This window comes from Etheostoma cragini, chromosome 6 (assembly GCF_013103735.1).
Source record: "Etheostoma cragini isolate CJK2018 chromosome 6, CSU_Ecrag_1.0, whole genome shotgun sequence".
Classification (NCBI taxonomy): domain Eukaryota; kingdom Metazoa; phylum Chordata; class Actinopteri; order Perciformes; family Percidae; genus Etheostoma; species Etheostoma cragini.
This window is the reverse complement of record NC_048412.1, coordinates 12,821,783-12,837,476: the sequence shown is the minus strand read 5'-3', so window position 1 is coordinate 12,837,476 and position 15,694 is coordinate 12,821,783. Positions and strand designations below refer to the sequence as shown.

Sequence of the window (15,694 nt, the reverse complement as noted above, 5' to 3'; positions counted from 1 at the left end):
TAATCCATTATAAAAGTTGCTCTAAAAGTGCTGACAGTATAAAAATAATACGATACATTAAATTGCAGTAGGCTACATCAGCTTTTGTGACCTGAACTGCTGGAAGAAGGCATTGGGACTCTCAGATTGATTGAACATTGGCGCCATCTACTGGATCATTTGCAGTAATTGCCTTACTGCATAAAATTCATAGATTACGTAATTTCATGTACGTGCCTGCACATATACCCTTTTTATATACTTATATCTGTACATAGTAGTCAAACGTGCATGTTTAATGTTACCATGTTCATCTTTGTATTTAGCCGTAACATGTCTGTTTCTGTGTTGAAAGCAACACAAAGCTGGAATCGAATTCCCTTGTCTTTACACTTACTTGGCCAATAAAGCCATTTCTGATAAAAATCGACCCAGTTCAACACAGAGGTGAACTCTACCCCGCTCCCTCCTCCCCTTTCCCCTTCTCACACAGCTTCTCTGTGCACGGTACCTTTACAGCAAGCAGGGGTGCCAATTTGTCAATTCCCAATAGATAACACAGTAGAAAACCGTTTCAAGGATTTTTGTAGTGCTCGTGTTTCCCCCCTACCCGTGTCATGAAAAACGCCGCCCTGGGCTGCTGTCCGCTTCACCCATGCCAAAAAACACTACTGATGGGCCAGATTGTTTTATTCGTGACCTTTGGCCCTCTGAGGTGACACCCGGAAATGACCAAGCTTTTCCTTGCGTATAATTTTCCACTCTCCAGCAGTTTTTTATGCTTCTTTTTGTTTTTCAAGCCTAAGACTTCAAATCAGGCCAAAATGCAAACACATCCACATAACATGGTTACTTTGGCTTAAAAAATAAGCACAAAAAAAAAGGTTAAACTGATGTGCATCAGTCCTTTAAAAAGGTTGCACACAGCATGATCTTTTATCTGACCGTAGCTTCCCCTTTCATTTTTCTTGCTTTTGCATCATTTGTGTCGTGCTCTTGGCTTAATCCGCATTAGAGCTATAAAGCCGCAGGTGAAGCACTTAATGTGACGGTAATGGAACACACCTAAATAAGCCATTACTTAAAACCTAACTGCCTGATAACTTGTTTATGAGCTCGGAGCGGTGCTGGTTCAGGGTCTGACTTCGAGACCAGTCCACAGCTCAACAAGGGCCACATCACTACTGAATTGTTGGGAACAATGTTGTAGACTTCGACATTACTTTAACAAAACACAGATAGATTCGGGGGAAAATTCCAGTAACATAGTCCAGATTCAGTCTGAAGCACTGTCCAAAATGGAGCTTAATTCAAAAATACATATTAAAGAAGTTAATGCAATCAGAGAAAGCAACTCATCTAATCTTGCTTCCACTTTTTCCCTTACATAGTATAAATAAGAATTATCTGCAATTGAAAGAAAATATATGATCCATTATGCCTTCATTGGAGTACTTCAACTTTACCTCTAATCTACTTTGATGATGGGTTAATGATATTATTTCATTAAAATTCCCTGCTTCTGCACCACAATATCCGTTAAACCTCCAGTGTTAATGCAGCCTGATATAAGGTGGGGAGTAGAGCTTTCAGCCTTAATGGGAAAGAGTTTGTTTTGCAGCAGCTGTGTAGCCGCTGCTCTGCCCACACAAAAACACACAATCATAAGCCCTTCACTGAAAACATCAATACACACACACACACGTGTATTTACTTCAAACACACAAGTTACTTCTTGTTTGTAGATGTGCCACATACACACACACGCAGGCAAAATCCACACGCTGCTGCTTTGTGTCGATTTGAAAGGCAATCAGGCGGTCTGAGCAGAGGAAAGCTTTTAGGTCCGCAACATTAGCTTCCTTTCAGTGGTCGGAGGGGTTTCCATCTACTTAACCACACTGGTCAAACAAAGCCTCACCCTGTCAGCTTGTTGCATCTCACAGGAGAAGAGTCACGGTGACATGAGTTACATTGTTTCTACTGCGGATAAAACCATTCATTTCAAATGTTAAGGCCTTAGTTAACCTCCACATTTCTAAAGCTAGATTGGTTTACAGAATATCTAACTTACATAATCAGGAGCTTAGTTTATTTTGCTCGAGATGTTAAAGTTTAGTTTTTCAATTCATATTTTGTCATTTTCAGTCAACAAATCCTAATTGTATTACAGTGTTTGATATCATGTTACTGTATGTCCCTCATCGAAAGATTACTTTCACTCACTTGCTGGTGACGTCTTGAAATATTTTCTGCATAAATGTAATTGAATATTGTAATAGTGTAGGCATATAATGTAGTAATATATAGTATTAAAGTATACACTGTACATTATTATTATTATTAATAATAATATATTAATAGTCATTGCACAAGGAATATGAAATATGAGAAGTTATTCTATTGTAGTTCACTCCGTGCACGGTGCTGTGGCTTTATGAAAAAACATTCAAAAGCCAATGAAGGCTAAGTGGCTTTTAGTTTTGAAAAAGTAACATAATTCTTCCAAATTATGATAGCATTTCTGCTTTACGTTGATGTAACAGCTTGTCAACACGTGTACACATAACCAAGGTTTATTGTAAAGAATGTTTTTATTTTTTATAAATGAAGATTTTAAGAATAAGATTACTACTGTGTGTATATAAGTTTAAATTGTACTGATAAGTAAGACTTAAAATGTTATATATTCAAAAGAGTTATAGCAAAATAGCAGAAAAAGAACAGACAAATCCACATACTCATTACTTCATCATAGCTTTATTCAACATACTGTACTTCAGCCTTCTTTGGCGGAGAAACACGCAAACGGCCAAACATCAGTAATAGTCATAGAAGTAATTCATAACTGAATAGAAAGGCCATTGTGATCACATCAACGTAGCAGAATGGTTGGAGCGGCGGCCATTTTTAAGTATACCGTTCACTGCAAAATAACTAGCAGGCTGCTTTCTGCATAAACTTCTGTTGTATTTAATAGCCAACAAACTCCAGCAACAATCTAAAAGAAGAATTTTAAAATGAAAAACATTCTGTTTTAAAAACAAACTGATTTACATACCACAAATTCTACAACAAGCACAAGAAACACTGTCATTCCAAGTCATAGACGAGCTACAGTAATTTAATTTTTTTTTATTACGTAGTATCATTCTGTTTCTATCATTTTCAGGATCAAATAACTTTGAATATTGACTTCCAATAACAGAGTAAATGGACTGATCAGGATGGATCACAACATTCTACCAATGTGGACTATACAAAAAAATCAGAGTTAGTATTTCAGAATACAGATGTCTAATTAGGTTTATGTCTGACTCCCAGACACAGAGCCAGCTCATTTCTCTGGATCTTTCCATCCTTGTTGATGTCACAGTGACGCAGAAGGATGCCTCGCAGCTTGTCCAGCTCAGGAATCGTGAGATTGGGCTGGAGAGGACAGAAGAGAGCGAAGTAGAAAAGCATTATAGCTGGAAATCAACACTACACCAGCGTTCATAGACGGGTTGATGGACGCCCATCAAACTCAAATAACATCTGTTGGATGTGATTTCCAACAGTAGATCTATTGTAGATGTATGTATACATACATACATCTACAACACTGTAATATTTGAATGTTGGAAAGCATGTTTGCAACAACCAGCAGCATTGTGTCCTACCCTGACCAGCTCCATCATGTCTTTGACAAAGCCGTCCACCTCAGGACCCTCCAGCGCTCCTGTCTTACTCTAGACAGGAAAGAAAGAGACAGACAAACCGAGGATGAAAAGAATAAAAGACAGAAAGGAGGAGAGCGGATTACTTCATCTATTTAACCCACTTGCAGTATTCCGTCATTTATTAGTCTTCCTTTTCTGGGCGTATTGTTTTTTTGGGTCTGTCATCCTGGACTGTTTGCATGTTAATCATACAGCTACTTACATTAAACCAATATGAAATATAGACAAACTGCAGGGAGAATATGATGCATCTGACCGTCCTTCTCACTGCAGTATTGCAAATGATTTAGCTTGGTAGCTGTTTCAAATGGGGCCAAATGAGAAAGCTCAAATATTCAACTTTGGGCCAGTGTTTCATCCTACCACCCAAGAGATGTTATGTGAAAGCCTGCTGTTCATCCTAAAACATATTTCACGCTGTGATGATAATTTAAGAGCTAAAAAAGTGCAGCCATGGTGTGAAACGTGAGTGACACTTCTCACAGAACGCTAAAGTAGCGCAGGCCGAATAAAAAGATTCCAGCCGAACCATTAGTTCATGCATTACTCAGGAATACAGAAAAGCTCGTAAACACAAATATACAGAGTAAGAGAAGCTTATCAGTAAGTCATGTTAGGAATAATTGACCCCTATCTGGAGCTGTACCGTGAATGGTTTTGGAAGGGTTAACTCATCATACCAGAGAGGGACTTGACATTATAATGGGTACTTTATGTTATTATGTTTCATTACAGGGAGAGAGCTAAGTGGGTTCACTGTTGCTGTACCAAGTCCTCTTCTCCACACACACACACACACACACACACACACACACACACACACACACACACACACACACACACACACACACACACACACACACACACACACACACACACACAGAGTTATTATACTTACAACATCATAATGGTTAAAGATCTTGTCAAAGTCTCTCTTCCTCTCCTCTTTACTGCAGGCCTGGGGAAGGTGGTTGTTCAAAATTTAAAAAAATATGGGAGGAGAGAAATAATGTAATAGAACATAACTTATCAAACTGTTGCAAAACAATTAAATCATGTTGTCATCAGCCATATATTAAAGAACAAGATACACTTACATCCATCTCGAACTTGAGCAGAAAATTCTCCTCTAAAGCCAAGATCCTATTGAGGAAGAAATACATATTTTACCAGCATTTGAGTTAGTAAAGATAAGTATGTTCCTTATGGTGGGATTATCACCATTTATTTATCCTTTTTTTAAATAAGGAAAACTTTAAAAGTTAAATAAATCTCTTTTCAGTAGATGTCAGCTCTGGATGTCAAATCCCTCCCCCTCCACAATTCCCCATTTCACATGCAAGCTCAAACATCTAGCATTTGAAAGATAGAAAAGGAGGGAGGGGCGAGTTAGGCTCAGTTTTGTTTGACAATACTTTGAACATTAACAAGAAGTGACATCACCGAACATCGTTTAGAGCACCTTTAAAATGTCTTATCCATGTGAACCTTTTCTCAAAATGCAAACTGGTTAACCAAATAATTAATTTTTGAGATGTTAACATTAGGTAAAATGTGATCTGATTTCTCTTTTATGGCTAAGCCACCATCTATTGTGTGATACAGTAGAGAAACAATCACAGGTGACAGAGATGTAACATTGCAGGGACTTTAAAGAACAAATCTTTCTTTTCTGCTCTTTGAAAAGTACCTTGCCATGTCGTTCAAATCCAAACAGCCATCCTTGTTTTTGTCAAAGATTTTCATCTGCAAGAAAAGGGAGTATACTCAGAACCACGGAAAGAGCTTCAGAGGCTATAAATCTGTGTGTGTGTGTGTGTGTTGTTTCTGGTAATTTCCTCACACCACCTGTGACTCTTCAGCCGACTCATTCCATCTTACACTGCACTGAGCGCGAACCAATCTCCTACTATTTCAAATCTATCAAGTAGCAAGAATAAGCCATCTGAAACTCTGGGTTTCAACAGAAGTAACTCAGGGACACCGGTGAATAAGTAACACAAACTTCCTTCTGTCACACTCTTGTCTTTTGATATCTGCAGCACACAAGAGCCTCTGAAAATGTTTCTGTTAGGCAGAATAGTAAACATGTCAAAAATGTTATGAGTACATGCATACTTTTGATCCATTTCAATTCATGTACAGTAACGTACACTTCCAAGCTACTTGGAAATTGCAGGATTGGTCTGTTTTGACAGCAGAGAGACCAATGAATGCACCTGCACACTAAGTGAAGAAAGGACAAGGTTTAGCATTAACATATCTGTCTAAAGGTCGTTTTATGGTTGTGCGTAAACTCCACGCCGTAGCCATGCCAACGCTCCTACGGCATCGTGACCCTTTTCGGAGTTCTGCGTCGGGGTTGAACGTGTTTCTTTGCATCGTCGTGCATTTCACCACCAGTGCACTAGGGGGTGTTTGGTTTCCGGAGGGTCAATCGCAACACTCTTTGTTTACTTTTGCGTTTGTGTGTGCCTAGAGCCTGTTTGTGCGCGCATGTGTGTAGGGAGTGGGTGATAGAGCAAGGGAGAAAGTGACAGAGTGACAGCAATTGTCTCTAAAGTCATAGTGAGAGAAACAAAGTGTCTTCCCTGTGTTTTCTGACCAAGGTGGGCAATCTGTTTCAGGAAAACCCTCTCCCTTATTTCATGTTGTCTGCGTACTGTATTACTACCATTGTGTCTGTGTACTCCTCCAGCTTATCAGATGACACTTTCTTATGATGCTGTTGGAACACATCTTTCAGGAAAGCCTAAGAGACAAAAGTTGGTTAATAATCTAAAAACAATCAAATCCCGGGGTTGATACACAATAACATAGGGTTCTCGAACACACGAAACAGAGGATACTTAGCATTATGCACATTGCATTATGTAGTGAGGAACAGGACTAGACATTTCAGTGTACAGCATGACAGAGCAGGAAACAGTGTCTTAGGGTTTCAGCCATTCTCTCCTAATGCCACTACTGCAGAGGAACAAAAAGTGTTCCTCTGCAGAAAAGAGATGTGTAATTGCTTCTGCTGTGTGTTTGTGCTGACCACTTTACCTTGAGCTCCCGAGCCGATATGTAGCCGCTGCAGTCGACATCGTACTTCCTCCATATCTACAGGGGGCAGGAAATGGCAAATCAGCAAATGCTTACATGCAATGTGGTTATGGGTGAATCTGAACTAGAAACATGACACATTTTGCAGCAACACATTTTCCTGTGTTGCTGCAAGTCCACTCATTTCGGTTTGCCTGATACTGGTCGGTTTGGTTTGGCTCTTTATCTCTCTTTATCTAAGACAATGACTATGCGTTGTTTCTTGCACTTGCTACAATCATTTTATTAGAATGTATCCATTGAATTATTTCCAGGTTGATGATATAGGCTCAGAATCAAAGAACTGCTAAAAAAGAAAGACATTTAATGCACCCTCACTGCACAGAAGCAATCCTCACCAAAGTCTCGGTCAGGGTTACCCACAACTCCTAAACCCAGGTAACATAAATGCACATCCAAAACATTAAAAGAACATCATTAAAACATACTTTAACGAAGACAGGAACTGTTCAGAACACAGTCCCATGAGCCTGTGCAGTACTGTAACGACGGCGTCCTGTCGTTAAAGTATTGTGCACACACCAACGCTAAAGTAGAAAAGCATACAAACACCCGTGTATTCCATGTATTACCCTACTGCTTTTGTCGCTATGGCCACCTTTTCCACCATTAGCATTTATTTATGTCTTTTGAACGTGCCTCTGAAGCACTGGGGCTGCTCTCCCTGTTCACCTGTTTGGTTTGGTTGTCATGGTAATCAAAAGCATTGTTGAGAAAGGGGAATGGGTGATTTGGGAGTGGACTAAAAAAATAATTAGGCTTAATCCTGCTACAGAAAAATATTAATGACAATGTCGTGAATTATATTTGTCAACAGTGAGCCTGCTACAAAACTGTGTATGGTAGATTAACCTCACAGAAGAAGAACGAAGAAATAATTTATGCTTACGATGCCAAAAAGATGCTGCGCGGTTAGCGGCAACAAGATCATTGTCAGAGCGGTTTTACCAAGGATCATTTAGCCCAGGCTATCCAAATCTATCTCCCTCCCACATTAGCCTACTTAAACCTCCACCCCCAGTCAGACAATGAATTTTTAAGTCACTCCATGCCTTGGACCACTGGCACATCAGGACACCTCTGTAATTTTTAGTTTTATTGGTACTGTATGGTCTTTACTGGCCAAATAACCTTTAATTGATACATTGTAGCTGACATATTTCTAGTTGAAAATATTAATAGATGTGGCTTGCCTCATCTCGTCTTTTTGCGTCTCTTGATGTTTGGTATACTCACTGTACCTTAATGAATTCCACACTGTTGTCCAGAGGAGCTTCTCTGCGGAAAACTAAGAGGAAGTTCTCATCTTCAGGGAGGATCATGTTGGCCAACTGGAAAACAGGTCAGAACAGAGAAAAGTGATTGGATAATAATGACTTTCCAAATCTTGTCTATTTTTATTCTGGGAGAGAGTAACAATTACAACAACAATGACCGTACAAACTCAAGAACAATTTAATCCAATCCGGTCTGGTCCTGTAATTTTGATCAGATCAGGTGACAGGATTTATCAGATCAATTTTCTACAGAAGAGAGAGATCCAATGAAACTTTAATACAGTTCGGTCTGTGGATTATCCTGATAAGATGGGACACTCTATATGGAAAGAAGATTTTTATTTCCACCTTTAATGTGTTAAGGTAGCAGCAGAAGTTTAAGCTGCAGATATCTCACAACCTCTGCAAACTGGACCTATCTTTGTAGCTAGACACGTACAGTAGGAGGGAAGAGAGAATTTATGTTGTGTTGCAATTTGGATGAACAACCCCTCACTTGGCTCCTCTCCAAATCACGTTCCTTCTCATTTTGTCTGTCCTTTTATAGTATCAGCCCCCCATTAGCTGATTAAACTGGCCCCCTTCATCAGTCTAATTATAACACAAGATGCTGCTGCCAACTTTTACTTCAACTAGCGCAATGCACCAACAGAATGATTCCAACTCCAAAAGAGCTGTTTAGAACATAAATGGAATCAACAAAGAAAACCAAAAAGGTCTTGCCATTACTGGATGTTTTCATTTGTTTCAGATAATTGATAACCTTCGTCTGCACACAAAGTAGCATATCAGTACCTACTGCAGTGTCGCCTTGATAGTGTAAGACGACGGCATACACCAGCAGAGTGTAACTTTTTAGACTGTATAGAATTCTATGGATGGCAATTGAAAGATGGAGGACGGGTTGAAACCCTAATTTCATCAAGTACCCAAACACTGAAGTGTCTTTGAGTAAAACAGAGTCGCTGTCAGATCCACGACTGTTGTGTTGTACAAAGCTTCAGGAGGTGAGGTTTCGAGATCATTACTATTAAGAAAATTCAAAAGGTGCATTCATGGTATCTAGCACAGTTGCTTTAATTTGTTGTTGTTTAGAATCATAGTGTTTCTGCTATTTATTAAATCACATAACAACGTACGTCAATGTCCCAATGAGTTCCAAACAGTGAGGTATACAGATAAAACCTTTGGAAAAATAAGAGCATGTGTATCAAATCAGAAAAGGCCAAGTGGGATGGGTGTGTCCCTAGTCGGTAGGGCGTGAAGCTACTGTACAAAAAGGTTTGACCACACTGTTCCTGCATCAGCCACTGTAAATCATGTAATTGGCAAACAAGTATTGATTTTTTACAAATCTCGAGTAGAAGCCAAAGCCTTTGGGGTCTGTGGGTGCAATGCATTAAGAGATTGGCAGGATAAGTGAGTACGCGTTTCTTTTACAGAAAAAAAGGAAATGCACTTCATTCCGCTGATGAAGCTCTGCCGCTGTGCCAAGATCCCCATTCCTTTATCATTTTTTTTCAAATTTCTGGTAAACAGCCGCAGCTTGTTAAATTGGCAGCCAAGTTGGATTTCATTTCATAAACTGACTCAAACAGTCATTTAAGAATTAATCTTAATTACATTTAATTAATAATTGCTTAATTACAAGCAAGAGTCCTACTTGAAGACCAAAAGGATCATTAGATTATTCCCCATTTAGAAGAATCATTTTACCTGATTAGACTTGTGATACATTTATATATGTACTGTATGTAGATTGTTAGGTAGTTCCTCTGGCTGTCTCTTCAGGATGGCCTCAGCATTGCCAGAAATTAGTTTGCTTCTTCATTATGGTACAAGCTGCATCATGCATTGATATCTTATCAGATAAGATGAAGAGGAGATGCAGCAGAAGATGAGGGAGGGGAGCTGGAGGAAGGCAAAGGGCTGAGTGGCTCAGATCAGTCAGACAGAAGGGACAGAGAAGAATAAAGAATAAAGAGGAAGTTAGAGTGTGAAGGTTTTATTTTGCAGATAGTCACAGTGAGAAAGAGAGGTGGTGTTGTGTGGGAGTTGGCTATGTAGCCGAAGTGCCTAATTTTGTAAGGCAATCACTCTATGCACCATAAATTTGAAGGAGAATGTCAGAAATCAATGATTACTCACTATTAAGTACCCTACATTTAGTATGAAGGAAATGAACTGAACGAGGGAGCGATTTTAGACACAGAAATTGTGCACTGCAGTACCTCTTCAATCTGTAGTTTCCCGTCAGCAGTGACATCATAGGCAGACATAAACCTTTGCTTCAGTCTCTGGACTCTCTCTTCAGTCACTTTCTCCTGTAGAAAAACAATACGTTAAAATGCAATATTGATTTTCTTGAATCAACGTTGCAGCTACCGTTAAACTGGGTAGGTTTATGATGATACAGTATATGATGGTGCAAAATGAAATGTCATTTACAGTAAATTCTAATGAAAAAAAAAAGTTATTCTTTTAAATCACATTTGACTAGAAAATAAAGGACAAAAACATAATTGGCTGTTTGTCACAGTTATTTTAAGCAATGTAACCATGGATACTGCTTTGATCTCCCATTTTTTATTCTTAAGGTTTGCTTTCTTAACCTAAGGCTTCCTGTGTGTCTCTGTACATGTCCTCTTTGGTCTACTTGGTCTTTCTGATACACACAACAAAGAGTGGCGGCATTATACCACAAACAAGACATCATCCAAGACAAGATGAGATATTTCTAATAATTCTAATTATTTGCACTGCTTTAGGAGTGGGTTAGTGAATGGACTTCACTACATTTGGCTGCAGCAAGTATTTACTGCAATACCTCAGTGAAATATATAAAACCTATATCTAAACTTTCTCATGCATCTACACCAATTGCTATAGATAATGAAGAGTCAGAAAGTACATTTACTCATGAAACATGATGTACTTCAGGATATGGAGTATGAACGTCTTCTAGATAGATTATAACTAAGGATAACTTAAGAAAAAAAAGCTGCAAAGACAGCTTATTCCATGCGTATCTGAGATAAGAATCACATTTCTGTTTCCTATCCAGACCAGTCTTTTTATCAGTCATAGCTCACACAAAAGCTTGAAGCAACTGAAAGACAGAATATTTTCTGCCTTTGAAGTTATTTTAAGACATATTTAGCAGCTAGCATTTTTGAAACCCCCCACCCACCCCCCATTACTGTACTGTAACTATAGAAACTTGTTGATCAATGAGCTGAAGTCTGAATCAATGTTTCATGCAGTGCAGAGCTCAGTCTGCAGACTAGCAGGTGCCAGATCCTGACTCATTACAGAAAGGCAACTGTTTATCTTCAGCATCCGTTTTCTATCCAATACTGACTCATGTTTGACACCACTAATCTCCTGTTGCTAAGCAGAAGTTTTGAAAGCACATATTGATATTTGACTTGATGTACACCATTGACATTATGTACACTGCATAACAAAGTAATTCATTCAGGGATTACTGGTATATTAAACAGTGTGTCACTTGCAAATTCATTAGGTTGCATATGAGTATTCAGTGAAAATGGTTCATTTATAATTACCAGATATGTTGCACTAGAGGAAATGAAAAGACAGATCTACAGGTTAGAAAGGCACCATGTAGATAATGGCACCCAATGGCTGGATATAATATAATAGAATGACTGTGCCATTAGAAATACACAACAGTACTTATCCTGGGGGCATTTATGATGGAAAGCAAACATCAGAGAGACAAAGCGTCGGTGGTCTGTTTGTTTTAGTACAAACCCATTAGTATGTGGGGGAGTCCAATCACACACACGCAAACACACACTGGAACACATACTAATAGTTGTGTGCCCATTTGGTTTTCCATTATAACTGGTCAGGAACTTTTCATTTGACAGTGACCAGAGCTCTTTTTACATCGTTACAGTCACCCCACCCATCAAGATAAATGCACGGAGGTTCAGCTGCCCACACAGCAGAGATCACAAGTCGATCGATAACACTACATATCACCATAAAGCATGTTTATCAATTAAATTATCTAGGAAATAGCCACATGGTAAGACCTACTTTTTGTATACCACTGTGTTAAATAAATACTTGACCAATGTAAAGTACGGCATATTTTATTATTATATTATTAAGTGCAAAATTAACATAACATGAAAGGATCAGAACGTGAAGAACCGTCCAAATGACAGAAATATTGCCGTAACGCAGTTCAGGCACTAGCCATAGTAACAATATAAAGAAACATCTGTAGTATATCGCTTTGACGGTATAGCTTCATATCGCCCAGCCCTAATGTACATCAACAATAAGTTATTCTAGCATCATTGTTGTAGCATATTAATGACAAAGTACAATATGCATTTGTGAATATCAGATGGAATTCATGTTGCAGTGTGTGCCTTTGTGTTTGTTAAGCTGCTGTCATCACAAGTTATGGATAAATTCATCCAAACAAAGTTGACTTACCTGCTGACCCAGTTTCTTCATCATGTGAACGAAAAAGTCATCAAGCTCTTTGCCCTCAATGTAGCCATTATCTGTCAAAGAAAAGTCATTTAGGTTTTAAAGCCGGTGAATTTTTTTCAAAATTCAAATATGACTAAGAACTTTCAGTGTCACAAGTAACTCTTATCACTGCCAAATTGTTTCATATTTTGAGTTTTGACCTGTGTAATGGCTGGCTGTGCATCTCTGATCAATCCACCTACAGACAAATATTAATAAATATTTTTTAAAGTTCTGTAATTTCTGTTTTTGTATCTTTATGGTGAAAAAAAACTGTCCTCACCATCTGCATCAAAGTGTTGCCAGATTTCCAGAAAACCAGCTGCATCCAGGTTTTTAAAAGCAGTGTCCATTTTAAGAAGAACAGAGTCAACTTTAACACATGAAAACACCAAGGACTGAGGTGACAAACTGTGTTGCACTGTTCAGTCTGCTTGGTTGACATATGCTCTTTCAGATTTAAACCACACCTCCTCTGCATGTGTGTGTGTGTGTGTGACAGAGAGAGAGAGAGAGAGAGAGAGAGAGAGAGAGAGAGAGAGAGAGAGAGAGAGAGAGAGAGAGAGAGAGAGAGAGAGAGAGAGAGAGAGAGAGAATAACCATAGTGTTTGCCATCTGGTGGCGGTGTTGTTACATTGCAAAGCAGAACTTTTTTACAAAAGTTTTTTAAAAAAGACAGATATTTTGAAGCCTGCAAAATTGTTTTTAATCATTGTTAATTTTTGCATGAAGAAATCCAACACCAGCAGAATGACTGGGGGACCATTTTAAACTATGACAAAATTGCACAAATAACGTATCAAGACTGATAATGAGCAAACATGTCATTTGTATATGCATTTTTCTTCCAGTTGAAGGAAAAAGAAAATTGTTTTGCATTATTTCTTTTTTTGAATCATGATGAAAGTAACATTAAATTGATTAAATGTAATAACAAATGGATACATACAGAGAATTAATTTCTACATTTATGAACACAATGTACATGTGAGAGGAAAAACAAAGGATCACCGGCCACTTTTTTTCATTCCAAATAAGTTACAAACAAACCCCTAGTAAAGTAATGTACATAGTACCAAAACAATATAGGATTTGTAGTGTTCACATAGGCATGTGAATGTTTCACAGTGTGTATAACACATGTGCGTATATTACACATACATATATATACACATGCACACTCCTAGATGTATGAAAGCACATATATACATACAGTACTCACAACCACATCATGCAGTCACACACGCACACACAGAGAGTCTAGACTCAATGCTACTGGTTATTTTTTACTTTCTTCACTCCGTACACCAACATAAATAAAGATGGATTCTCATTTTTCAGGGTTGAACAGATCAGTCTTTCAGACAGCCAGCTGCTTCTGAAATCCCAAGAACAATTTACAAACAGAGAGAAGAAGGTATGCATATGATTTCCTTGCATCAGAAAAATGGTTGGAAATGTCAACGGAATACAGCACACAGCCACACATGTTCGCTTTAAAGTAATGGTATTTTTTTATGACCTGGAACACTTTTAAACAAAAGTTATGTTTGGTTTTGGGGCTGGGACTGTAAATCAAAGCAGATGTTGACATCAGAGACTAGATTAACTATTTACAGCAGGAATATTGTTATTTCAGAGCAATGATTAGTGACAAAGATGCAAAATCTTATCAGAATCCCACAAAAAGACATCGATAGACACCATAGGAAACGGTGCACCAGTAAGACCTTTGGCCCTGACATGACTTGGACTATCGTAGAATAACATACATTTGTGCCCTTTTCACACTGCGCATAAAGAAAAAGGTCTGGTGCATGTTTAAATAAACATTGGAGCACACTATAGCCTAAAGTTAAAGTAATTCCAAAGTGGTTAATTGTGATGTAATGAAACATCAGTTGGATCCACAACACATAGGTGTGTTGGGGGGTAAACTGCTGCGTTTCACACATAGACCGTATATATATTGACGGTCTATGGTTTCACATCATATCGGATGATGGCAGAGAAGGGACCGATTCCCATGTTAAGGCAATGCAAGCATTTTTGTCATCATTTTCTATGACTGTTAAAAATACTATGCATTGACAATGTCACTATATTATTAGCACTAGAATAATTATATTTGGGTTTATTTTCATTGAATGATGGCTGACGTGAGGCATTCATGTTTGTTTTCGTTTCCCAGTAATAATTACAATTTGGATGTTGATAAAAGTTAATTGGCAATTACTGTATAGTAAATCCAATATAACATGAATGCAACACAATGGCTAAATGTATGTCCCAACCTACATGATATCCATAATTAGTAAAACTGCTAGAAAAAAATGCAGCGCTTATGGGACAAACTTTAAACAGAGGTACAAGTTGCCCCAAAAACTCAGTTGCCTTTCTTTTTTTTTCTTCTTTTTTTTGAACTTGGTTGGTAGAGCAGGCGCACACATAGAAGTTTACTCCTCAACGCAGCGACCGTGGGTTTGACTCCGAAATGCGGCCCTTTGCTAACTGTCATTCCCCCTCCCTCTCTCCCCTTTCATCTCTTCATCTGTTCTGTGGAAATAAAGGCCTAAAATGCCCCAAAATAACTTAAAAAAAAAAGAAATGCCCCGAAGGTCAAGTCTTAAGTGTTTAAAAGTTGGAGTTCCCTCAGTGTCTCACTTTCACACAAAGATCAGACTAAATAGGTTATTGTCAAAAATTGATAAAAAAAAAAACAGCTACGGAAAAGAGAAGCAAATGTCAGTGGCTTCCATGTTGCCTTCAAGCTGATTATGTATGAAGTTCCTCTTGTTGCGTAAGTTCTTTGCGTTCATTGGACCATCAGCACATCAAGGGAATATTAATACATGTCAGTGTGTTATCGGAAGTTGGGAATCAATCTGTCTTCAAGAGCAATTCAGAGTGTGTATGACTGTGACAAACACTTGCACACCACACAGTTTAGACAATATGTTTGACCAAAAACACTACAGAAATGTTAATATAGCCCTCTGTATTGTACTTTAATGACAGACACATACTGCCTTACCCCATAAACTGTGGAAGGACGCAGTCTTAAGGTATCATAAAATAGATATGTTTTTTTCC

At 38.3% G+C, this 15,694-nt stretch overlaps 1 protein-coding gene across 1 annotated transcript; it reads right to left on the bottom strand.

Annotated features, from left to right (window-relative positions):
- Positions 1 to 2,719: 2,719 nt before the first annotated feature.
- On the bottom strand, positions 2,720 to 13,107 carry LOC117945743 (secretagogin-like). Its single transcript, XM_034873441.1, has 11 exons — positions 12,885 to 13,107; positions 12,563 to 12,633; positions 10,318 to 10,410; positions 8,051 to 8,140; positions 6,750 to 6,806; positions 6,376 to 6,453; positions 5,392 to 5,447; positions 4,799 to 4,844; positions 4,600 to 4,659; positions 3,642 to 3,710; positions 2,720 to 3,408 (listed from the first exon to the last, which is right to left on the bottom strand). Exons 1-11 carry the CDS (start codon positions 12,952 to 12,954, stop codon positions 3,277 to 3,279), a joined length of 822 nt encoding a protein of 273 aa, XP_034729332.1. The 5' UTR covers positions 12,955 to 13,107; the 3' UTR covers positions 2,720 to 3,276.
- Positions 13,108 to 15,694: the final 2,587 nt, after the last annotated feature.